The 26,163-nt window shown below is 41.7% G+C and overlaps 1 protein-coding gene across 1 annotated transcript in view; it reads right to left on the bottom strand.

Moving 5' to 3' along the window:
* The window catches only part of GUCY2D (guanylate cyclase 2D, retinal), a 75,404-nt gene extending 52,754 nt beyond the window's left edge, over positions 1-22,650 (bottom strand). The window contains exons 1-8 of the mRNA XM_077260759.1: positions 22,462-22,650; positions 21,053-21,777; positions 20,026-20,324; positions 19,572-19,923; positions 18,401-18,485; positions 16,342-16,435; positions 16,138-16,269; positions 8,665-8,745 (exon numbers count right to left, since the gene is read on the bottom strand). Coding sequence (XP_077116874.1) covers positions 8,665-8,745; positions 16,138-16,269; positions 16,342-16,435; positions 18,401-18,485; positions 19,572-19,923; positions 20,026-20,324; positions 21,053-21,713 — 1,704 coding nt within the window. The 5' untranslated portion in view covers positions 21,714-21,777; positions 22,462-22,650. The remainder of the gene's footprint in view (positions 1-8,664; positions 8,746-16,137; positions 16,270-16,341; positions 16,436-18,400; positions 18,486-19,571; positions 19,924-20,025; positions 20,325-21,052; positions 21,778-22,461) is intronic.
* Between the last annotated feature and the right edge of the window lie 3,513 nt (positions 22,651-26,163).

Raw genomic sequence — 26,163 nt, 5'->3', positions numbered from 1 at the left:
GGTTATGCCTCATGCATAGCAAAACTCGCACACTCAGCAGGCAGCCCTGGCTGACCAGCCTGACCAAAGAACTGAGATGGGCTTCCAGGATCACTGAGCGGAGATGGAAGAGATCCCGCTCTGCACACCACTTCACTGCATACAAGCAGTCCCTCGCCAGCTTCAATTCCACGCTCACTGCCACAAAACAAACTTACTTCTCATCTCTCATATCCTCGCTGTCTCACAACCCTAAACGGCTTTTCAACACTTTCAATTCTCTACTCCATCCCCCTGCACTACTCCCTCCCCTCTCAGTAAGCTTTAGCCCACAGTTCACAATGCCCCTCTTAGCTGCTCAACCCTGTTCCTCCAAAACCACCTTCTCCACCATGGCAGCAGATCAGCTATCCACCCTCCTGTCAAGATCACACCTCACCACTTGCACGCTTGACCCGCTCCCATCCCACCTCATCCCTAATGTTGCCATGGTCTTCATCCCAACCCTAACACATCTCTTCAACCTATCACTCACAACAGGTGTCTTCCTCTCATCCTTCAAACATGCCAAGATCACATCCATCCTCAAAAAGCCCTCCCTTGACCCATCCTCTGTGTCTAGCTATCGCCCAATATCTCTTCTCCCTTATGCCTCAAAATTAATGGAACAACATGTCCATCTTGAAGTGTCCTCCCACCTCTCCTAATGCTCCCTCTTTGACAAGTTACAATCTGGCTTCTGATCCATCACTCAACTGAAACTGCCCTAACTAAAGTCACCAACGACCTACTGTCTGTCAAGAGCAAGCAACACTACTCTGTCCTCCTTCTCCTGGACCTGTCTTCTGCCTTTGACACTGTGGACCACTCCATTCTGTTGCAGATCCTCTCATCTCTTAGCATCACAGACTTGGCCCTATCCTGGATTTCATCATATCTGACAGACCGAACATTCAGTGTCTCCCTCCCCCACACCACCTCCTCACTCCCCCCCTTGTCTGTAGGTATTCCTCAAGGCTCTGTTCTAGGACCCTTACTCTTTTCCATCTACACCTTCTGCCTGGGACAGCTCATAGAATCCCACAGTATGCAGTATCATCTCTATGCCTATGACACGCAGGTCTACCCATCTGGACCTGACCTCACTTCCTTACTTACCAAAATGCCATACTGTCTGTCTGCTATCTTGGCCTTCTTTTCTGCTCGCTCTCTAAAACGGAACATGGACAAAACAGTATTTATTATCTTTCCCCCATCTCACTCTACCCCTCCACCAGATCTATCTCTCCATGTCAATGGCTGCTCACTTTCCCCAGTCCCACACACCCGATGCCTCGGGGTGATCCTCGACTCTGCCCTCTCTTTCAAGCCACATATCCAAGCACTTGCCTCCTCCTGCTGTCTCAAACTCAAAAATATCTCCCGGATCTGCGCATTCCTTGACCGCGACACCACAAAAACACTAGTGTATGCCCTTATCATCTCCCGCCTTGACTACTGCAGCCTCCTACTTTCTGGCCTCCCCTCTAGCACTCTGGCACCACTCCAATCCATCCTACACTCAGCTGCCCGACTAATCTACCTGTCTCCCCACTATTCCCCAGCCTCTCCCCTATGCCAAGCCCTTCACTGGCCTCCTATTGCCCAGAAACTCCAGTTCAAAACTCTTACAATGACATACAACGCCATCCACAGCCTGTCTCCTCCATACATCTGTGACATGGTCTCCTCCTCTACCCCCTCTCATCTCTTCTTTCCCACAACTGAAACCAAGACTTCTCCCGTGCTTCCCCCATACTCTGGAACTCTCTACCACAACACATCAGACTCTCGCCTACCATAGAAACCTTCAAAAAGAACCTGAAGACTCACCTCTTCTGACAAGCCTACAGCCTGCAGTGATCCTCAGTGTACTGAGCCGCCGCACAACCAGCTCTACCCTCTCCTAGTGTATCCTCACCCATCCCCTGCAGACTGTGAGCCCTCGTGGACAGGGTGCTCCTTCCTTATGTACCTGTGTGCCTTGTTTGTTTTTTTGCTCATGTTTAATTGTATTTGTCTATATTTGCCCCCTTTTCACAAGTAAAGCGCCCTGCAATAAATGGAGCTATAAAAATGCATAGTAATAATCTCCACAAATTACTGACTCTAGGGAGTTTTGCACACTAAAGTTTTCAGTTATTTTGTTTTGTTTGCTTCACAATAAAAAGAAAACCAAATGTTCACAGATGTAGGCATGTTCTTTACATGAACTGAAGAAAACCATTAAAAAACTGTGAAATTCCAGGTTATGAAGTAGCAAAACACGAAAAATGTCAATGACGTGAATACTCTTTTGCAAGCCAATGGTCTCCTCAAAGTGTCCCTTTAACTCAGATCTCTCAATCAATCTGTCATTGAATGTGTATAAATGCATGACGGTACAATTACGCAGAACTTATGACACTCAATGGGCCCAATTAACTACTGAATTTGAGCATTTCTGTTGGCTAGTTTTGGGGTTTTTACCAGATAAAAAATGAAGGACAGCATCCAATCCAGGTGAAAGTGTTCACAAACGAAATCCTTTATTTGCCAAAGTGCAACGTTTCGACCCACATGGGTCTTTATCAAGCATAAAACACATGGATAATGGTGGATTCTTATAGGGGATGGATTAGCATACACCAATCCCCACAAAGTATCCACCCACAACATACATATCTGTTAAAATCACACAATAGTAAAAATACATATATCACATTTTGAATAAATGGCAGATTCCAGGACAAGATATGAAAATCGTCATATAATTAACGGTAGAACCTATAAAATTACTTATTTAAGGATCCATATCTGTAACTATAGTAACCATAAGCCAATGGCCACAAGTTTAGCATCCACTCCATAAATTTCCCACCTATAGGGTCCAACTAACTGATCATATGGATAGGGTCCACCAATCCCTAATGTTGTTGTATTGCACCAATCCCATGTAACACCCAGGATGCACTAGGCCCCATACCAGCCAACCAAATCTAGTTAATTAGCAATATTTACAAACAACAGTGCACCAATCGATGAGCTGCTCACCCACGCTGTATACACATCTCCTCCAATCAGTCTCCAATGCACACGATCGGCGCTCCAAAACAGTGTGCCGGCGTGCGGACCCACACAGCTCCACCTACACCAGCGACGTCAGAAATGACGCCGCATAGTGAGGGAAGCAGTCCACGCCCACCGCCGCACCTCTGCATATGAGCGCCGGACCTCAGATCTAAAACTATGCTGCTCACCCATGCTGTATGTATATCTCCTCGATCAAGCTCTAATGTACTCGATCGGCGCTCTAAATCAGTGTGCCGGCGTGCGGACCCACACAGCTCCACCCACACCAGCGACGTCACAAATGACGCCGCATAGTGAGGGAAACAGTCCACGCCCACCGCCGCACCACTGCATATGAGCGCCTCAAGCTTTCAACTATGGGTTGCACATCCAGGGGAGCTCATATTATAGAATCTCCACAAAAGGACGCTTCACCAACGGGAAAGCGCCACCTGGCCCATTTCAACAACAACAAATGTCATTTCCATTTGTCTGTAAATATGTAAGGCTGACTAAGAGTACAATTAGAAATAAGATGGTAGAATTGCCAGTCCCTAAACATTTTTGCAATAATAGACATACTGTGAGCCAATTGAGATTCAGGGTGATAGATGGGGTACCACCACTTAGGAGAGGGGGAGACCGTACTTTGATGTTGAAGCAAAAAGAATTGAGGTGGATCTCTAAATTGGGTTCTCTACAACCTGGAGGACTGAATATTGACTATAATCTCCAAATTTGTGTATCTTGAGTAGCTTTGGGGTTATTCTGTGACATATTCTAAGTATAGGATTGTTTTTAATTGATTTTATACATTATATTTCTTTTTTCTTTTTTCTTCTTTTGTTTTTTTAGGTATACATATAATATTTTGTTGGTAGAAGACTTGGGATTTGAGAGCCTTTACTGGTGGATTGTTCTATCTTGGATACTTTATAAGTGTATACACCAATTTTTCCTTTCCAGCCTCAAAAAGGATCCAATATGTGATTGTTTATATGTTTATAGCCACCATGTGTGTCCGGATGCCCTATGTGTTTGTTTCAACTAATTTTCCTGTTTAATATCTGTGGTGTGCATTGTTTTTTAATTTTTGACTCTGTAGTGAGTTAGGAGTCCGGGATGCATGCGCAATGATGCGATTGTGGACCTGCGTGGTTTACCCCACTGAGTTGCGTTATAGTGGGTGACGCTGCGGTGGGTGGAGCCATGTGGGCCCGCTTGTTGATATACAGGTCAGCCTTACATATTTACAGACAAATGGAAATGACATTTGTTGTTGTTGAAATGGGCCAGGTGGCGCTTTCCCGTTGGTGAAGCGTCCTTTTGTGGAGATTCTATAATATGAGCTCCCCTGGATGTGCAACCCATAGTTGAAAGCTTGAGGCGCTCATATGCAGTGGTGCGGCGGTGGGCGTGGACTGTTTCCCTCACTATGCGGCGTCATTTCTGACGTCGCTGGTGTAGGTGGAGCTGTGTGGGTCCGCACGCCGGCACACTGTTTTGGAGCGCCGATCGTGTGCATTGGAGACTGATTGGAGGAGATGTGTATACAGCGTGGGTGAGCAGCTCATCGATTGGTGCACTGTTGTTTGTAAATATTGCTAATTAACTAGATTTGGTTGGCTGGTATGGGGCCTAGTGCATCCTGGGTGTTACATGGGATTGGTGCAATACAACAACATTAGGGATTGGTGGACCCTATCCATATGATCAGCTAGTTGGACCCTATAGGTGGGAAATTTATGGAGTGGATGCTAAACTTGTGGCCATTGGCTTATGGTTACTATAGTTACAGATATGGATCCTTAAATAAGTAATTTTATAGGTTCTACCGTTAATTATATGACGATTTTCATATCTTGTCCTGGAATCTGCCATTTATTCAAAATGTGATATATGTATTTTTACTATTGTGTGATTTTAACAGATATGTATGTTGTGGGTGGATACTTTGTGGGGATTGGTGTATGCTAATCCATCCCCTATAAGAATCCACCATTATCCATGTGTTTTATGCTTGATAAAGACCCATGTGGGTCGAAACGTTGCACTTTGGCAAATAAAGGATTTCGTTTGTGAACACTTTCACCTGGATTGGATGCTGTCCTTCATTTTTTATCTGGTATGTACATTTTCCATGGGGGCCCAGTGGAACTAGGACGTGCATCCGTCTGTCCGTGTGCTGTTGGCCAGCTACTTCTGTGATAAACTAGTTTTGGGGTTTTTGTCTGTTTTTCATTTTCCTAATTCTTCTTTTAATTCAAGTCTCTTTTAAAGAGAACCGGTCAAACAATGGGCAGAATGGATCAAACCCTGACTACTCAAATCATGAGCAGCATGAATCAGAATGCCTCCTGTCAAAACCATGAGCAGTATCGATCACAGTCTTGCTGTCGAAACCATGGTCAGCTAAGATCAAAGACTGACTGCCTTAACTATGGGCAACATTGACCTTAGCCTAGATGCCCAATCCATGGGCAGCATGTATCAGAGACTTGCTGCCCAAATCATGGGCATCATGGATCAAAGCCTGTCTGCCCAAACCATGGGCAAAATGGATTACAGCCTGGCTGCCCAAGCCATGGGCAGAATGGATGAAGCCTTGCTGACCAAACTATGGGCAGCATAGATTAGTGCCTTGCTACACAAGCCACGGACAGCATGGATCAGAGACTGGCTGCCCAAACCATGAGCATCATGTATCACAGCCTGGCTGCCCAAGTCATGGGCAGAATGGATCACAGCCTGGTAGTCTAAGCCATGGGCAGAATGGATCAGAGCCTGTCTGACCAAACCATGGGCAGCATGGATAAAAGCCAGGCTGTCCAAACCATGACAGCATGGATCATCATCTGGCTACCTAAGCCATGGGCAGCGTGGATCAGAGACTGGCTGTCCAAACCATAGGCATCATGGATCACTGTCTGGCTGCCAAAGATATGGGCTAAATGGATCACAGCCTAGTTGCCCAAGCCATGGTCAGAATGGATCAGAGCATTTCTGCCCAAATTATGGGTAACATGGATTAGCGCCTCAATGAAGAACATAAAAAAAGATCAAGCATCACCACTGTGTTAGGATTGATGGCTTTCAATAAGTTGACCCCCCAGTTGCCATAGCTGAAAATCTGGGGGACCTTTGCTATGACTGAGCAGAATTTGGGGACTCATAATCCTGTTGAAGATCCTGAATTTTTAAAAATGATTCCAAATAAAAAATAAACAGAATGGAAATATGTGCTGCTTGTAAGTCATTGTATAGCGGCTAATGGTGGCAGAAGTGCACAAAGTCACATCACTGCCCCTACTTTATTCACAGGTAGTCACATTAGTTAGGAATTAATTTATTGTGTTTGCCTCTGCAAAAAAAAAATTGGATAAAAGGCAAATTGAAAAGTCAAATGTACCCCAAAATGGCACTGGTAAAGACAGTCTCCCAGAAAAAAACAAATCTTCACACAACTTCATCAATGGAAAAATAAAGAAGCAGCATTACAAACCACTTTTTTTTTGGGGGGGGAGTAGTTTTTTATTTTTTGAAACAGTTAAAAATTATTCAATTTTGTAATCACTATAATAATGCGTATTAAGTAACATTTAAACTAGGAAAACAATGGCATAACTATGTTTTTTATTGATTTACTCTGCTAAGACATTTGTAATTAATTTTTCAACATACCATATTCCATGATAAAATAAATGGTAGCAATCCAAACAACACATTTCCCTGCAAAACTCAAGCGCCATGTCAAAGGAAAAAAAACAAATCTGTCTCTTGAAAGAAGGGTTTTAGGGTGTGTGCACACGTAGCATATTTTTCGCGTTTTTTTCGCGGTTTTTCGCTATAAAAACGCTATAAAACCGCGAAAAAAATGCTAACATTAAGCATCCTATGTAATAGAATGCATTCCACATTTTTTGTGCACATGCTGCATTTTTTTCCTGAGCGGAATCGCATTCCAGAAAAAAACGCAGCATGTTCATTAAATTTGCGGAATCGCAGCGATTCTGCACACATAGGAGTGCATTGATCTGCTTACTTCCCGCACGGGGCTGTGCACAATATGCGGGAAGTAAGCAGATCATGTGCGGTTGGTTCCCAGGGTGGAGGAGAGGAGACTCTCCTCCACGGACTGGGCACCATATAATTGGTAAAAAATAAACGAATTAAAATAAAAAATAGTGATATACTCACCTTCGATGGCACCAGGAGTGTTCCCGCCTCTCCGCTGCATGCTGCCGCTTCGGTTCCTATAGCTGCTGTGCGGTGAAGGACCTGCGATGACGTCGTGGTCTTGTGATTGGTCGCGAGACCGCTCATGTGACCGCTCGTGACCAATCACAAGCCGCGACGTCACCGAAGGTCCTGAACACGCGCACCATCTATAGGAACGGACGCCGCTGAGGTCTGCAGGTGAGTATAACCATTTTTTATTTTTTTTTATTATTTTTAAACATTCTACCTTTTACTATAGATGCTGCATAGGCACCATCTATAGTAAAAAGTTGGTCACAAGTGTGACCAACCTGTCAATCAGTTTTCCAAGCGATGCTACAGATCGCTTGGAAAACTCTAGCATTCTGCAAGCTACATTATGCTTGCAAAATGCTAGTTTTCTGTGGGTATATGCATGCTAATTCTGCATGCGATATACCCGCGGTAGTAGGCGCAGAATTGCCGCGGAAATGTCCGCGGCAATTCTGCAACGTGTGCACTCAGCCTTACTCTTATTTAATTCCACCTGCTTCCCTTCGTCTGTAGCTTTTTTGTTAATCCTCCATACCGTTCCAGAGATATAGGCCTTTTAATTTAGTGAGAATTCATCTGACTTTACAAGAGGGTGGAGCTCACAGGGTAATTATGCATAACATATTAAAGCCACGCCCCAGAAGGTATACACCCACTGGGTAAAGACCATAAAATTTTGCACTTAATATTAAGGCCCTTATCTCTGGAACCGTATGGTGGATTTTTAAAAAAGAAAAAAGCTAAATACTCATGAAAGTAGCTGGAATAAAATAGGAACAAAATCTGGCTTTAATAACTATTGCAACCAAAATACAGGTCGGTTTAGGAATTTATTAAATGAAACGACATAAAGTTTCAGCAGATAGATCTTATTTTGAGAAATGTGGAAAAAAGTTTTCATGAATTGTAGATTTATGGGATGATCTTATGGATTAGAGATGACCTAAAGGGGTCAAACTAATTGCCTTATGTTGTAAAGATAGAAAAAATTCTAAAGTTCTTCTACCTATTGATCACCCAAATTGATAAACCATATATATTACTCTACCATACGTAATTAAGATGCCTCAATATATTTTTGGTATGTGTTCGAAGAGACTGGATGACAACAAGGCCTACTTAGCCGAAGAGCCTAGCACAGGATTTAATGCTCTCAACCTTTCTATTCTAATTACTTTGGACTTATCTTCTGTCTTAGTAAAAGTCCTCATTCCAGGGTTAAAAACTCATCACAATATAAAGCTGTTCTCTTGTGGATGTAACACGTATTGAACAATGTGATGGTCTTAAGAAAATGATCTCAAAATCATTGAAATTTGAAGATGTAACAGGCCACTTATTTACCTTGCAGAAAACGTTCCTTGTGGATGGCCTGATGTCTCCTTGCTTCTCACCAGGAAATCTTTTCAGCCATACCCAATCTCCCTGGAGAACAGTAACATAAGCTGTCACTGGAAATATTAGTCACAAATCATGCCCACAAACAAGAACATTGAGTTGCAAGTATTGAGATCGTGGATGAAAGAAAGAAGGTTCTAGAAAGCATACCAATACAGGCATGGTATAATCTTTGTGTTCCACTTCAATTCATCATACAATTTAAGCTCCCCTACAAAATAGATAGCTGTTAGTCAAACAATGGTTTGGCCGACAGCTATCTTTCCTAACTCGTCCATAGACAGGAGACTACTTCAGCAACAGCTTTATCTTTCCTGACTCGTCCATATACAGGAGACTCCTTCAGCAACAGCTTTATCTTTCCTGACTCGTCCATACACAAGAGACTCCTTCAGCAACAGCTTATGTCACAGAATACCAACTAATCATAAGTCAAAACTAATCAGTCGGAAACCCTTGTCTCTGAAAACATCATTTGGAGAGTCTGGAAGCCACCATACACATTAGATTTTCAGCTGATCCTATCAATATAGAATCCTATTAATTTTGGCATATTTGGACAACGTTGGTCTAATATATATGGACCTTTACAATGAAGATCTGTCCAGTCATGCTTATGGAAGATCTTACCATCCTTAGTCAATGCTATTGAGTAACCTCAGGTCTCCAAATGCATATAGCATATAACAGATAGTAACTATTCAGCTTAATAAAAATACATTGATGAAACTTACTTCGATTTTACAATTTTCTTTAGCCATCACCAAAATAAGCCATGGTCAACTTTTCAAACCCAGGATAAAAAAAGCAACACAAAATTGTAATGGTGCCTGTTGTGAATTTGGATTCTGGGCTCCCCCGGTGGCCGCTTGTGGAATTGGACTTGTCATCCTCTTTCCTGTTTCACCTGTTTCCATCAGTAGTGGGTGTCGCTATTTAAGCTCATTTCTCTGGTGGTTTCTTGCCGGTCAACAATGTTATCTGATGCCTCTCAGTGCTTGTTCCTGCTTCTGACAACTACTAGATAAGTTGGACTTTTGTCCATGTTTCGTTTTGCCTATTTGTTCCAGTTCACAGCTGAAGTTTTGTTACTGTGTCTGGAAAGCTCTCGTTGATCAGGGATTGCTACTCTGGTGTTATGAGTTAATGCCAGAGTTTAAGGTAATCTCTGGATGGTGTTTTGTTAGTGTTTTTCTGCTGACCATGAAAGTATACTATCTGTCTTCTGCTATCTAGTAAGCGGACCTCAAATTTGCTAAGACTATTTTCCTGCTGCGTTTGTTGTTTCATCTGAACTCACCGTCATTATATGTGGGGGGCTACTGTCTTCTTTGGAATATTTCTCTAGAGGTGAGCCAGGTCTTATATTTCCCTCTGCTAGCTATTTAGGTCTTAGGCCAGAGCTGGGCATCTAGCAATAAATAGGAAATGCTACCTGGCTATTTCTAGTTGCGCTGCAGGCTTAGTTCATGGTCAGTATAGTTCCATCTTCCGAGAGCTTGTCCCTCTATAGGCTTGCTATGATCTCTGCCTGCAGAGATCATGACAGTTTGACCGGCCCATAAAGTGTTAAAGACCCAGGTTGAGAAAGGAGAGTTATAAGAAGTCTGCTGGAATTTTTTTTTTTTTTTTTTTCCCTCCAGTTTGCCTTGCTGCAGTCTTTTTTCTCTCTCTCCTTCTAATCTCTGTATGGCTCTGTGTGCACCTGACAATAATGGATCTTCAGAGTGTAACTGCGGGTTTGAATAATCTCATCACGAAAGTACAAAATTTACAAGATTTTGTGGTACATGCTCCAGTATCTGAGCCGAGAATTCCTTTGCCGGAGTTCTTCACAGGGAATAGAGCTAGCTTCCAGAATTTCCGAAATAATTGTAAGCTTTATTTGTCCCTGAAGTCTCGTTCAGCTGGAGACCCTGCTCAGCAGGTTAGGATTGTGATTTCCTTGCTCAGGGGTGACCCTCAAGATTGGGCCTTCTCATTGCCAGCAGGGGATCCTGCGTTGCGCGATGTGGATGCGTTTTTTCTGGCCTTGGGCTTGCTTTATGAGGAACCTCATTTGGAACTTCAGGCAGAAAAAACTTTGATGGCACTATCTCAGGGGCAAGACGAAGCTGAGGTTTACTGCCAAAAATTCCGTAAATGGTCTGTGCTTACTCAGTGGAATGAGTGCGCCTTGGCGGCAACTTTCAGAGAAGGTCTCTCTGATGCCGTTAAGGATGTTATGGTGGGGTTCCCTGTGCCTGCAGGTCTGAATGAGTCCATGACAATGGCTATTCAGATTGATAGGCGTCTGCGGGAGCGCAAACCGGTGCACCATCTGGCGGTGTCTTTGGAAAAGACGCCAGAAAGTATGCAGTGTGATAGAATTCTGTCCAGGAGCGAGCGACAGAATTTTAGACGGAAGAATGGATTGTGCTTCTATTGTGGGGATTCTACTCATGTTATATCAGCATGCTCTAGGCGTACAAAGAAGCTTGATAAGTCTGTTTCCATTGGCACCATTCAGTCTAAGTTTATTTTGTCTGTAACCCTGATTTGCTCTTTGTCATCCATTGCCACGGACGCCTATGTTGACTCTGGCGCCGCTCTGAGTCTTATGGATTGGTCCTTTGCCAATCGTTGTGGTTTTGATTTAGAGCCTTTGGAGACTCTTATTCCTCTGAAGGGGATTGACTCCACCCCATTGGCTAATAATAAACCACAATACTGGACACAAGTAACCATGCGTATCAATCCGGATCACCAGGAGATTATTCGTTTCCTGGTGCTGTATAATTTACATGACGATTTGGTACTGGGATTGCCATGGTTGCAGTCTCACAATCCAGTCTTGGACTGGAGAGCAATGTCTGTGTTGAGCTGGGGATGTAAGGGTATTCATGGGGACTTACCTTTGGTTTCTATTTCGTCGTCCATTCCCTCTGAAGTCCCTGAGTTCCTCTCAGATTATCAAGACGTCTTTGACGAACCCAAGCTTGGGTCGTTACCTCCGCACCGTGAGTGCGATTGTGCCATAGATTTGATACCGGGTTGCAAATATCCAAAGGGTCGTTTGTTTAATCTGTCCGTGCCGGAACATGCTGCTATGCGGGAATATATAAAGGAGTCTTTGGAAAAGGGACATATTCGTCCATCTTCTTCTCCCTTGGGAGCTGGGTTTTTCTTTGTCTCAAAAAAGGACGGCTCTTTGAGACCATGTATTGATTATCGGCTTCTGAATAAGATCACTGTTAAGTACCAATACCCATTGCCATTGCTTACTGATTTGTTTGCTCGTATAGAGGGTGCTAAGTGGTTCTCTAAAATTGATCTTCGTGGGGCGTATAATTTGGTGCGGATCAGGCAGGGGGATGAGTGGAAGACCGCATTTAATACGCCCGAGGGCCACTTTGAGTATTTGGTCATGCCTTTTGGTCTTTCTAATGCCCCTTCAGTTTTCCAGTCTTTTATGCATGATATTTTCCGCGATTTTCTGGATAAATTTATGATAATATATCTGGATGATATTCTGATTTTTTCTGATGACTGGGACTCTCATGTCCAGCAGGTCAGGAGAGTTTTTCAGGTTCTGCGGTCTAATTCTTTATGTGTGAAGGGGTCTAAGTGCGTTTTTGGGGTCCAGAAAATTTCCTTTTTGGGGTATATTTTTTCTCCCTCTTCCATTGAGATGGATCCCGTCAAGGTGCAAGCTATTTGTGACTGGACTCAGCCCTCCTCTCTTAAGGGTCTTCAGAGATTTTTGGGCTTTGCCAACTTTTACCGCCGATTTATTGCTGGTTTTTCGGATGTCGTTAAACCACTGACTGATTTGACCAGACATGGCGCTGATGTTGCTAATTGGTCCCCTCATGCTGTAGAGGCCTTTCAGGAGCTTAAGCACCGTTTTGCCTCTGCCCCTGTGTTACGTCAGCCTGATGTGAATCTGCCTTTTCAGGTTGAGGTTGACGCTTCGGAGATCGGAGCTGGGGCAGTGTTGTCGCAGAAAGGTTCCGACTGCTCCGTCATTAGGCCTTGTGCCTTCTTTTCTCGCAAATTTTCGCCCGCAGAGCGGAATTATGATGTTGGGAATAGGGAGCTTTTGGCCATGAAGTGGGCGTTTGAGGAGTGGCGCCATTGGCTAGAGGGGGCTAAGCATCAGGTGGTGGTATTGACTGACCACAAAAATTTGATTTATCTTGAGACTGCCAGGCGCCTGAATCCTAGACAGGCGCGCTGGTCTTTATTTTTTTCTCGCTTTAATTTTGTGGTGTCATACCTACCGGGTTCTAAGAATGTTAAGGCAGATGCCCTTTCTAGGAGTTTTGACCCGGACTCTCCTGGTAATGCTGAACCCACAGGTATCCTTAGGGAGGGAGTAATTTTGTCGGCCGTTTCTCCTGATCTGCGGCGGTCCTTGCAAGAGTTTCAGGCGGATAGACCGGATCGTTGTCCGCCTGATAGACTGTTTGTTCCGGATGATTGGACCAGTAGAGTCATCTCTGAGGTACATTCTTCTGCATTGGCAGGTCATCCCGGAATTTTTGGTACCAGGGATTTGGTGGCAAGATCCTTCTGGTGGCCTTCCCTGTCACGAGATGTGCGAGTCTTTGTGCAGTCATGTGACATTTGTGCTCGGGCCAAGTCTTGTAGTTCTCGGGCTAGCGGACTGCTGTTGCCCTTGCCTATTCCTAAGAGGCCTTGGACACACATCTCGATGGATTTTATTTCAGATCTGCCTGTTTCCCAGAAGATGTCTGTCATCTGGGTGGTCTGTGACCGTTTCTCTAAAATGGTCCATTTGGTTCCTCTGCCCAAGTTGCCTTCTTCTTCTGAGTTGGTTCCTCTGTTTTTTCAGAATGTTGTCCGATTGCACGGTATTCCTGAGAATATTGTTTCTGACAGAGGTACCCAATTTGTGTCTAGATTTTGGCGGGCATTCTGTGCTAGGATGGGCATAGATTTGTCTTTTTCATCTGCTTTTCACCCTCAGACTAATGGCCAGACCGAGCGGACTAATCAGACCCTGGAGACATATCTGAGGTGTTTTGTCTCTGCTGACCAGGATGATTGGGTTGCTTTTTTGCCATTGGCAGAGTTCGCCCTCAATAATCGGGCCAGCTCTTCCACCTTGGTGTCCCCGTTTTTCTGTAATTCGGGGTTTCACCCTCGATTTTCCTCCGGTCAGGTGGAATCCTCGGATTGTCCTGGAGTGGATGCGGTGGTGGAGAGATTGCATCACATCTGGGGGCAGGTTATGGACAATTTGAAGTTGTCCCAGGAGAAGACTCAGCGTTTTGCCAACCGTCATCGTCGTGTTGGTTCTCGGCTTTGTGTTGGAGATTTGGTCTGGTTGTCTTCTCGTTTTGTCCCTATGAGGGTCTCTTCTCCTAAGTTTAAACCTCGGTTCATCGGCCCTTATAGAATATTGGAGATTCTTAATCCTGTTTCTTTCCGTTTGGACCTCCCTGCGTCCTTTTCCATTCATAACGTTTTTCATCGGTCGTTATTGCGCAGGTATGAGGTACCTGTTGTACCTTCAGTTGAGCCTCCTGCTCCGGTGTTGGTTGAGGGTGAGTTGGAGTACGTTGTGGAGAAAATTTTGGACTCTCGTGTTTCCAGACGGAGACTCCAGTATCTGGTCAATTGGAAGGGTTACGGCCAGGAGGATAATTCTTGGGTCAATGCATCTGATGTTCATGCTTCTGATCTTGTTCGTGCCTTCCATAGGGCTCATCCTGGTCGCCCTGGTGGATCTGGTGAGGGTTCGGTGCCCCCTCCTTGAGGGGGGGGTACTGTTGTGAATTTGGATTCTGGGCTCCCCCGGTGGCCGCTTGTGGAATTGGACTTGTCATCCTCTTTCCTGTTTCACCTGTTTCCATCAGTAGTGGGTGTCGCTATTTAAGCTCATTTCTCTGGTGGTTTCTTGCCGGTCAACAATGTTATCTGATGCCTCTCAGTGCTTGTTCCTGCTTCTGACAACTACTAGATAAGTTGGACTTTTGTCCATGTTTCGTTTTGCCTATTTGTTCCAGTTCACAGCTGAAGTTTTGTTACTGTGTCTGGAAAGCTCTCGTTGATCAGGGATTGCTACTCTGGTGTTATGAGTTAATGCCAGAGTTTAAGGTAATCTCTGGATGGTGTTTTGTTAGTGTTTTTCTGCTGACCATGAAAGTATACTATCTGTCTTCTGCTATCTAGTAAGCGGACCTCAAATTTGCTAAGACTATTTTCCTGCTGCGTTTGTTGTTTCATCTGAACTCACCGTCATTATATGTGGGGGGCTACTGTCTTCTTTGGAATATTTCTCTAGAGGTGAGCCAGGTCTTATATTTCCCTCTGCTAGCTATTTAGGTCTTAGGCCAGAGCTGGGCATCTAGCAATAAATAGGAAATGCTACCTGGCTATTTCTAGTTGCGCTGCAGGCTTAGTTCATGGTCAGTATAGTTCCATCTTCCGAGAGCTTGTCCCTCTATAGGCTTGCTATGATCTCTGCCTGCAGAGATCATGACAGGTGCCAAAAAATACCTCTTCGTAGGGTGCTCTTACGTTGTGTTTAAGGACACGCTCGGTGGCCCTACTGGGACATACGTCCAAACACCATACAAAATGGGATTCTGATGTATGCACCAATGTTTTCATAGACTGTAATGGTGCCAGCAGATTGAACGTTCAATCTGCTGCCCCCCCTACAGTCTATGACCCCGTCTACATATATGAACGAATTCTGTTTTGCGGTGTTTTAGAGTAAATTTCCCGATGGGGCCACCGAGCTTGTCCCTAGATGCAATGTGAAGCACCCTTACCCTTGTTCTATCATCTATCTAGTTCTTACATTTTTGCTTTAGGTGTAGATAACAACTAAAGCGAAGTCATCCTATGTAAGAACAGTTTAATTGGAGCCTTTCATGCAATTGTCATAGTCATGAAGAAGACATTAAACATGTTCCTACAATATTGAGAAACCTTAGGGATCTCAATAATTTTCATTAGAAATAACTTATAAATGGAAATAACGTACAGTCATACATGATTATATTATATTTTTCTATCATGTGAAAATGGACCCATTCTAACGCTCAAGGGCAATGTGTTAAAAAAGAGATTTAACCGATACTTAACGGTGATAGTGCTTATATTTTTTAGATTTTTTTTTTCCATTTATTCTTTTATCTGTACCAAATTATTACATATACCAATATCCAAATTCACCAACCTTTCTCTCACAAACTGAGGAATAATAATTGTTCAAGAAACGTAACTTTCGTCATTTAGATTTTGGTCTCATTTGGATATTAAATATTGAGAAAATTACTCATTGACCAAACCACAACTTGGGTTTAAAATATGAGAAACCTCAGTTCAATAAGAAGTCTAAAAATCTAAATAGATTAATCAAACAAAATTATTACAGGTCGTGCCATGATGGCCAATGCTTACCTCGTAGACTGCAACATTCGTTGTATAAGGAGTAGCTGCTGCCACACTTTTTCCAGATACGGAATGACGTGGGGTCCTTATTTCACTGACACTTTTTCCCAGTATACTGGACCTGCTGTCATCCCCTAACTTCTGTGAAGAAATAGGAAGTCTAGATTAAGATGTACTTTCGTCTTCTTCCCACCATGATTCACTAAGTTATACCTTTTTGCTCTGGGTGTAGATAAAAACCAAGTCATCCATGGTAAGAATAATTTTATTAGGACCTTTCAAGAGCTTGGCATGCTGAATCCTTTTCCTGCATGGAGAAAAAATTAGTCTTGGATCAGGCCTACACTGCAACATGTATCATGACTCTACAAAAAACCTTCAGGTTATCCCAACTCTGATATTAGGTAGCATTGAAGAGTGGTATCTCTATCTACTTACTGTCTTCCCATCATGCACACATAGCGGTCGTCCACTTTTCAAGAGGTATACAGAGTGAATTTGACACTTGAATACTTGGCACAACCATCCATGACATCTCCACCATATTTATTTTTTTACAGCTAGTTCCGAGGACATTTTTTATTACACCTATCTAAGGGTACGGTCACACAGTGCCATTTTCATCGCTACGACGGCACGATTCGTGACGTTGCAGCGTCGTATGATTATCGCTCCAGCGTCGTAGACTGCGGTCACACGTTGCAATACACGGCGCTGGAGCGATAATTTCATGACGTATTTGCGATGTAGAAGCCGTTGGTTACTGTGCGCACATCGTATACAACCTGTGTCACACGATGCAATCATGCCGCCACAGCGGGACACTAGACGACGAAAGAAAGTTTCAAACGATCTGCTACGACGTACGATTCTCAGCGGGGATCCAGATCGCAGTAGCGTGTCAGACACAGCGATATCGTAACGATATCGCTAGAACGTCACGAATCGTGCCGTCGTAGCTATGAAAATGGCACTGTGTGATGGTACCCTTAGTCTTTCTACTTAAGGTAAAACTCAAGGGAGGAATCCAACCGATAGACCTCCTGCTAAGATTTACTAATGGACTTTATGGTCAAGAGTCATAACCACAATACAACTCCTGTAAATAGCCATTCAGTCCTAGTCATCCACAGTACCATATTAATAAGATATCTTATTAATATCTTTGCTGGTTCCTTAACCAGTTCAACATCAGGCCAATTCCCCCCCATTCCTGACCAGGCATAGTTTGCGTTTTTTTCGCATATGCGGCCTAGGGAGCTGTAAAAAAATTTCTTATTTGGATATTCATATGATTTTTGAATTTTTTTCATGCTACAGGAGGTTTCATTTTTCTGTCATTGTCATACTCTCTTTTTTATTTTTTTGTGCTTATCAGGAGATAATAGTGGGCTAATAAAAGGATATCATTGTCTGTTTTTTACATTATTATTTTTTTTTTTATTACCATAAAAGATCACTAAAATACGTTTAAAAATGTCTTCCCATTTCTATAAGAAATATTTTTATATTTTCAGATATACTTTTTTGTGACAGGATGAAGCTGGTAACAGTGATTTGGCAGAGGCTTTTTATTTATTTATTTACTGCTTTTTATATCCTTCTTTATTTATTTTTAATTTATTTCACATATTATGTCCCTTAAAAGGTCATAAAAGACCTTTTGGGGAGGGATTTCAATATCTAAATCTCTTTTTAATCTGATTTCTCTTGTAACTGGGGCTAGTATATTAGTCGCTGTGGTATCATAGAATGATAGAATTGGAAAGAACCTCCAGGGTCCTTGTGTTCAATTCCCTGCTCAATGCAGGGGGTTGGTAGTGGAAATGCAGCCTCCTGGCTACATAGGAGAACTGACTGGGACTCTATGACCCAGCAGCAACTGCTTACTCCTCCCCATTTTAGAACATCACTGCAGGGTAAAACAAGCACCGCCCAAACGGGTGTCATCTACAGGCAGTCCGGAAGTACCGGTAATTAGTTAGTTTGGGGGCAATAAAACTGATAAAGGTATTACCTCCTCTCCCTGAATATTTTGGACATATAATAACATATAATAAATACCCAATTGGTCAAACTGTGCCAGTGACTACAGGGAAAAAAGGCATCAAGTTGTATAATGAGGCTTTGAAGCTTCTAATCCCAAAACATTACACAATCCTCCTACATCCCCAAGGTCTTCACCATGAACACAAGTCTCATAAAATTAATTGACCCTGGAAATATTAAAGTTTGTTAATATTGTAAAAAAGAGGTACGGAGGTCTACTTACCTAATATAGCAAGCAAGTGAAGCTCCTACAAGCACGAAAGTTGTGATAAGTATGAACATCAGCAGAACAAATGTAGGATCCACGCCTGTAAATAAAAGGACAAATGAACCCTAAGAGAACTATTCACAGAAGCAATATTGGGGTGACCCAATCTGTAGCGAAAAGGCAGAGGAAACTTCAACTCATTCTGTGAATAATCAGTTGAATCTTTTCCTTGCTTGCTGGTCAACAATTCTGCTTGACAAAAGTGATTTGAGAATTTATGATATAGGAAAAGGTAAATCTTGAACTGTACAGTCCGACCGCCCCATAACAGTACCAGAGTAATCATTTGGTTGATTTTGTGTGGGCCCCAACCAAATGCACACAAAACTTTTTGTCTGATGTTAACTATATGTGAGCAGTCAAACATACCGAAGAGTTGTGGGAAACTGATTAGAACCTGCCATATAGTAATGGCTCATAAACTAAGAGAATGGGTTTCTTGCCCCATTTATCACTCAAGTGTTGGTGTTCAGTGCATGTAGCTCTCTGTGGTGCAGCTTATGGGAGATGTGAAATGTTAGGCAGTAAGCACAAAATAATATCTACTTCCATGTGAATACCTGACCTTTTCTTCATTAGGATACACATTCACAACATTCTAGAAGGGGACTTTATCAGATATACAGAAAGAAGAAGCTTCCTATTGATTTTAAGAGTTAATGTTCAAATACTGTGTGCACAATAGGAGCTTTTTCTCCTGATGTGGATTTCGGAGCAGAATCGATTTTAAAATTCTTGCCTCCTAAAAACTGTGAGTGCTGATTGGTGGAGGTGGGAGTCCCGTAAGTAGAATTTCCATCTATCAGACATTTATTATACATTTTTTCAATATGCCACAATCGTGGCTCTAATGATTGGTGCAGTATGACAATGTTGCTGTTGGACAAATAAAATATTGTGCACCCCTGCTCTAAAACAGTACACAATTACATATATCCAGCAGAAGTCCCATTTGGAGCTCACTTTGGAGATCCCATTAGAGCTAACTTTGGAGAACACCAGTTACCACTAGGATCTATTCCGTATGAATTATTATATATAACCTAGATGTGATAAGAAGAAGCCATTTTAATGAGCTGTGGGGCCCAGAAGAAAAGCATAAATAGAATGTAACACAAGGTCATACCTCCAATGCAAATTGAGCTACGATCAAACCAACAATCAGAGTCAGTGCCAGGATGATGACTGTATGGAAATTTAATTTTCTTAATGAAATGTAGGTCTCCTGTGACTGGATTAATATTGTATACAGGAGAAAGTATTCTGCTCTCTCCATCTGTATCCAAAATGACATATGGTGTCTGTGAGTCCCCATCTTCATCCAAGTTTAGAGGGTAACCAAAACCTTCCACTTGTAAATTTCCAACATGCCTTTCAATGGATGTTGCTGTCACTTTCTGTCCTGCTCGGTAAGTTCTTTCAATTAATCTGGCCATAAGGTAAACAGAGTTGTAGATGGTTGCAAAAAGTGGTGACACCTAAAAGGTAGGAAAACAAAACACAAATTTAAATTAAAATAGGACACTGTTGTTAAATTGAAGAAAGTACTATTGAATGATCTAAAAGCAAATATTAGTTACCTCCATGGGATCGATATCTTGTGGAATGTCATCATTGGCCTTCGCATCTTGAAAAGTATTATAAAAGTTGCCATTTTCAGAGGTAATGGTGACTGTGAGGACAGCATCATATGCACGTCGTAGATTAGAATTGTTGGTGAAGACGGGGTAGGGACGGTCATATGGAAGACTGTACAGAAGGGTGTCATAGGGAATAAAAACTGTTGAACCATCTGTCATGCGAAGTTCGTTAGCTATTTCTAGAATATGACGTTGCTCTTCTCCACCAATCAAGACGGAGTGCATGCACATGACCACCACTACGGAAGATAAAAGAGATTATTCTACTATTTTTTATATATTGACTTGTATAATTTTTTTAAGGTTTCTCAAGGGTGTTCCAATTTTTTGGTAATCTTTTATAGTAGCAGGACACTAACTGTAATACTACCAAACTAAATAAAAAAATGTGGTTTAGACTGTTTTTATAATATAAGAAAATTGAAGTAGCAAATTAAAAAAATGGACGGCGAAGCAAATCAAAAGGAATATACATATGCATGTATGTTAATACAGTCCAGACAACATGTTGAATGTGAGATTCTAAAAACAGATATTGGAAAAACGATTGAGGATTCAAAGGTGGTCAACTAAACTGTTAAATATGATGGAGAGGCTAGGAAAATAAAATTGGGCTTGCTCAGCTTAGGAAAAAAACCTTAGAGGTTTGGACAATACAAATAATTGGCACACACATAATTATTTCCTACTAAAGACTTTACAAAAGGAATGTGGAACATTCAATATGTATAGAGGCAGGGAATTACATACATCTATATAGAAGAGGGTTATTTACTGTTCAAGAAGTCAAACTATAGAATGTCCTATCCCAAGAGGTAGTAATGAGAGATGCTATGTCAGCATTCAAAAAAGGAGTAAATACAGGACTCAAAACAAATAGATGAACATTTTAAAGCTGACCAAGAATGGTTGTACTTGAAGAATGTGTCTTTTTTCAACTTATTACACATATAAAACCACAACTCACCTTTTACTCTTTTCCGTCTTTTAATCCTCTTTAATGCTTCCCTTGCTCCAATTGCCCCCTCTTCCATGGTAACAACTGGTCCAACAGGAAGGCCCCAGTTGCGGAGAGCATCAGCTAATTCCCTACCAGCATCAATCCAATGTTCTTGTGGGGCCATCACCACAGCTACTCCAGCCCATTGAAAGAAACTTAACACAGCATAAATTATGTGTACTGGATGTGGAAGGGGGCTCAGAACTCCAAGGCAAGACCAAGATAACATTGGTTTGTTCCAACCTTTTGCAAGGAGGCTTGCAGCAGAACAGTAGGCAGGGTTGGCTGGTCCAACAAAAGCAGCCACTGAATGTTCCATAAGAGCAAATGCCGCTAATGCACGAGGTGCAGAACATCCTTGGGTCAATAACACGTGGTCAAACCAAATACCAGACACAAGTCTATGGTCTGAGTGTAAGTCAGAGATTGCTAGTCGAGCTGCAACATCAGGAAGAGCCTTTGCTATCAGTGGGTCACATGTCCAAGGACCCACTAAACCAATTCGAAAGGTGGCTGCCAAAATTGGGTTTGGTAAAATGATCAAAATGAGCAAGTATAAGACAGTTGAAGATGATAAGGTCCACCTTGGGTGGTTTGACAGGAAAAGTAGAGATCTTAGATGAGGCATGATGTCAGCACAATCTCAAAGATGATTGCAAGTCATCGTAAGAGGTTGAAGTGTAGATTCTTTGCTATTGGTTTCATGATTTGACAGATGAGAGATCAAAGAGGAAGAGTCAAGAAGAATCAAAGAAAAGAAATAAAAATAAGAAGTTTTAGTACATTATAGTAGAAATCTTCTAGGATTAGCAGATATGGACCTGGAGAAGGCTGCATGATGCTTAGATCCAGGGATTTTCCTTACAAAGGCCATAGAGAGGTCAAAAAGATTTGGACAACATTATCATTGTCACATCTGTTTTGTAACCACAGCACAATTTCACTTGGCTTACCTTTATACATTTCATGAATTTAAGAGTAAATAATATAGAAACCTTACTAGACACATAAGGCCCATCAAAAAAAAAAATGAAAAACCTCTTTATTACTACAAAATATTCTGGTAATATGGAATACAGTGATAACTCTCCAAAAATAGTCAATGTTTTGCCCAGACAAGTTTAGCAATGGCTTTTTCTTTCCGAATACAACCCCTTCTCAAAGACTATATTCCAGTGTAATTTTGGGTTGTGATCTCATAAAAGATTTCACTATACATAATCTTCATCTATTAATTCCTTTTGGCATAAACGAAGGACTCATAACAACTATAGCCATTTATTAGGAGTCTTTACACAAACAAATTTCAGTTCTACCAAATATCCCCACACCATTTTCTAGATTTGGAATTGCAAATTTTAGAAATATGCACTAACCTGGACATCCTGAGTTTTGATTGGAAAATTTGGCGTCTTAATTGTGTAGTTTGAAAGGTTGATTCCTAGAGATTCACAGATCTGAGCAGCGACAAGAAGATGGAGAGAGCCAGAAAGACACCTAATCCTGATCTTTAATCTGCTTTTTTTTCCTTACCCTATCTTCTACTTATCGGACAGTTCTTTTTCTTCTCTCTCCTCCTCCTAATCTCTCCTCATTCTCTATCTGCTGTCACATTCTCTTGTACTTCTACTCAGTTATTCGATTATTTGCTATCTTTTAGTCTTTAATATGACCTCGTCATATTCTGACATCTTGCAATGTGGCTTTTTGACCTTGGTTCCAAACGTTAATCCAAAAAATAAGTTGTTTGTTCGTGCAAAAATTGCCTTTTCTCATTCATTCATGGATATTTTCCAACCAACAACTGGTCTAATATCTGAGAGACAAATATTGTTCCTTTTTCTTCATAGTTGAATGTCAGGGATCTTTCTCCACCTGTCACACTAACCCCCTCTGTAGCGATTCTCTCAGAACTCATTAAGCTGATTAGCCAAAGCACTGTTGAAGGGGGGTAAAGATTAGGTCACCTCTTACTGTGTGTTAGAATAGCATCCGCCCTCGGAGGTCTGTAGCTTTTTATTATACAGAGGAGGAGTGAGAGATAGTTGTGTACTTTATACAATAGGTCAATATATTTTAGAGAGGAGAGAAGCTTATACCAAGAGGAGTCAAATGAGTGACAGTGTGACCGATAAATCTTTTAACCACATACAGCCCAATCGTTGGGTTTACTGCTTCTTATATAAGCATTGTATTAAGTAATCCATCCTCAAGATTTTATATATCAACTGTCCATGTGTCATAGCTGTAGGCAATGCGGAGGTAGCAGTCTCACCCTCCTCAAGGACGCCCGAGGTCTTCACTGCTGTATAAGGAGATACCAGAATTATACAGTTCACATGACTGATAGGGTCACCATAACAGATTTTGCATCGGAAGCTTCTGTAATAGAGGCTGACACTGAGACTTACAGACTGAAGACATTGTTCATGGGGTTTAGTAAAAAGTGCAACTTAGCTTCCAAATTGATACTCCCTAATGGAAATAAACCAAGTTATATAGACGTAAAAAACATGCTTTATCCTCCATACCCGGTTAATCTCTACATTCGTACCAGTGTGGTTAAGATAATAGATTAGAAATCAATTTGTGTTCTCCTGCTTTGCTTCAAATTTTCAAAAACTTCTCTTATACTATATTAAATTTTATTAATAATCCATGAAAGCTAGTTTGAATGTTTTTATTGTTTATTCCTTTACTTTCATCAGTTTTGTAAGAACTTTTCAAACTTTGTTAGGTAGACAATTATTTAGGTACTGAACGTTTTGGCCTTTGAATTCAAGTAATGTACGTATTGTTTTTATCTTTTTCAGATTTCAATTGTTTGAAAAAAATGTATTAACCATTTCGATCTTGAACATCTCATAGTTTTGAGATTTTTCATTACATTTAAAGACATGGATATGAAGTACCAAGGGCAGACCATAGACCAGTGTTTCTCAACTCCAGTCCTCAAGTCCCACAAAAATGTCATGTTTTCAGGATTTCCTTAGTATTGAACAGGTGATGGAATTAATGCTTAATACTAAGGATATCCTGAAAACTTAACCTGTTTGTAGGTCTTGAGGACTGAAGTTGAGAAACACAGCAATAGACAATTGTGGTGCTCAATCTTGAAAAGTTTAGATTTTCTCATTTCAAACAATCTCTTAGATTAGGTCAGTGTAAGATTCTAGTATAGGGCTGGTTGGAAATTCTGGAGATTCCCTCTAACAAGATTACTACCAGTTTTCTATAAAAGTTGCTTGTTATTAAAGTGGTTAGTATTCAAACCATTTTGTCATGAATTAGAGAGGGCTTCAATTCCCCGAGAAATTGTAAAATTGTCACTGATGTGTCAGATGCAACAGACAGTCGCTCTGCATCTGGCTACAGAAGGTCTCTGCGTTAGGCATTGCAGACGTCTCTTAATCCTTCTGAATTTGGACCCCGTGGCAACCTCTCTCCAGCTCTAAATTACACAACTGGATCTGTGTTTGTATAGACTCTCAGTCTGCTTCAGGGAGCCACCGGTGATATTCACATTTTCCCTTTGTTAAGGCTTGGAGTTATAGAAGTCAGCTTACTTCCTCTCTGGCGCTCTTGGAGGACGTTTGGTGTTAGCTCTCTGGAGTCTGCTCAAGTTAAGTTTCTTTACCCTTGCTTGTCGCCCTTCTTGTCTTTAGTGTACAGTGGGGACTGACCAGTGCTCATCCCACCTTCCCTATTCAGGACCTAGCTCCAGGGATATACTGGGCTTAGGTTTCCTATTTGGTGATTGGTGTGGAACCTATATAGGGATGGTAGGTAGGCAGAATGCTATTAGATCTGTCTAGGGGTCTCCACTCCCAAATTCAGTAGTGTTTGGGCTACCTTCCCCTCATCCCTTCATATTGCAATTTGTTCTCCCACCCACACTATACATGACATTATCACCATCCAAGCATATTTAGAACGAAAAATAAAAAAAAACTGACACGTGATTTTATTTGTTTGTGTTTTTTTCCCTTGGGCATGTTTTTTCCTCTTTATTCCTTTGTTATGGATCCAGTTGCAGCTACGTTGCCTGTTTCTGGAGGTGAATGACCTCTGCTATGAGGTACAGCAGCAGCAACAACGGCTGCAGGCCACTAATGTTGGGGGTCTCTGCAGGTACGCTGGTCCAGCTGGAACCCAAGCTTGCCTTCCCGGACAGGTTTTCAGGAGGTATAGACAAAGTTTTTTGTGTTCAAGAAAGCTTGAAAACTGTATTTTAACCCCTTCACCCCGAAGCCTGTCTTCACCTTCCTGATCAGGCCAATTTTTACAATTCTGACCACTGTCAATTTATGACGTCATAACTCTAGAACACTCATCCCACTGATTCTGAGACTATTTTCTCATGACATATTGTACTTTATCATAGTGGTAAAATTTCTTTGATATGACTTGCGTTTAATTGTTAAAAAAACGGAAATTTAGCAATTTTCAAATTTTTTTTTTTTAAGCCCTTAAATGAGAGAGTCATGTCACACAAAATAGTTAATAACTAGCATTTTCCACATGTCTGCTTTACTGCAGCACAATTTTGGAAGCATAATTTTTTTTTTGGTTAGGAAGTTATAAGCGTTAAAAGTTGACCAGCGATTTCTCGATTTTCCAACAAAATTTACAAAACCCTTTTTTTAGGGACCACCTCACATTTGAAGTTTCTTTGAGGGGCCTATATGACAGAAAATACCAAAAAATGACAATCATTCTAAAAACTGCACCCCTCAAGGTGCTCATAACCACATTCAAGAAGTTTATTAACCCTTCATGTGCTTCACAGGAATTTTTGGAATGTGGAAGAAAAAATAAACATTTACTTTTCTTTCACAAAAATTTTCCTTTAGATATATATTTTTTTACTTTGGCAAGGGTAAAAGGAGAAAATAGACCAAATATTTTGCTGTGCAATTTCTCCTGAGCATGCCGATACCCTATATGTGACACGTGGCGGGGCTCTGAAGGGAAGGAGTGCTATTTCATTTTTTATGTAAAATTTGCTGGCATAATGAGCGGTTGCCATATCATGTTTGCTGAGCCTCTGATGTGACTAAACAGTGGAACCTCCCACA

Source organism: Ranitomeya variabilis, chromosome 5 (genome assembly GCF_051348905.1).
Source record: "Ranitomeya variabilis isolate aRanVar5 chromosome 5, aRanVar5.hap1, whole genome shotgun sequence".
In the NCBI taxonomy this organism is placed as follows: Eukaryota; Metazoa; Chordata; class Amphibia; order Anura; family Dendrobatidae; genus Ranitomeya; species Ranitomeya variabilis.
This window is presented reverse-complemented; position numbering and strand designations above follow the sequence as displayed.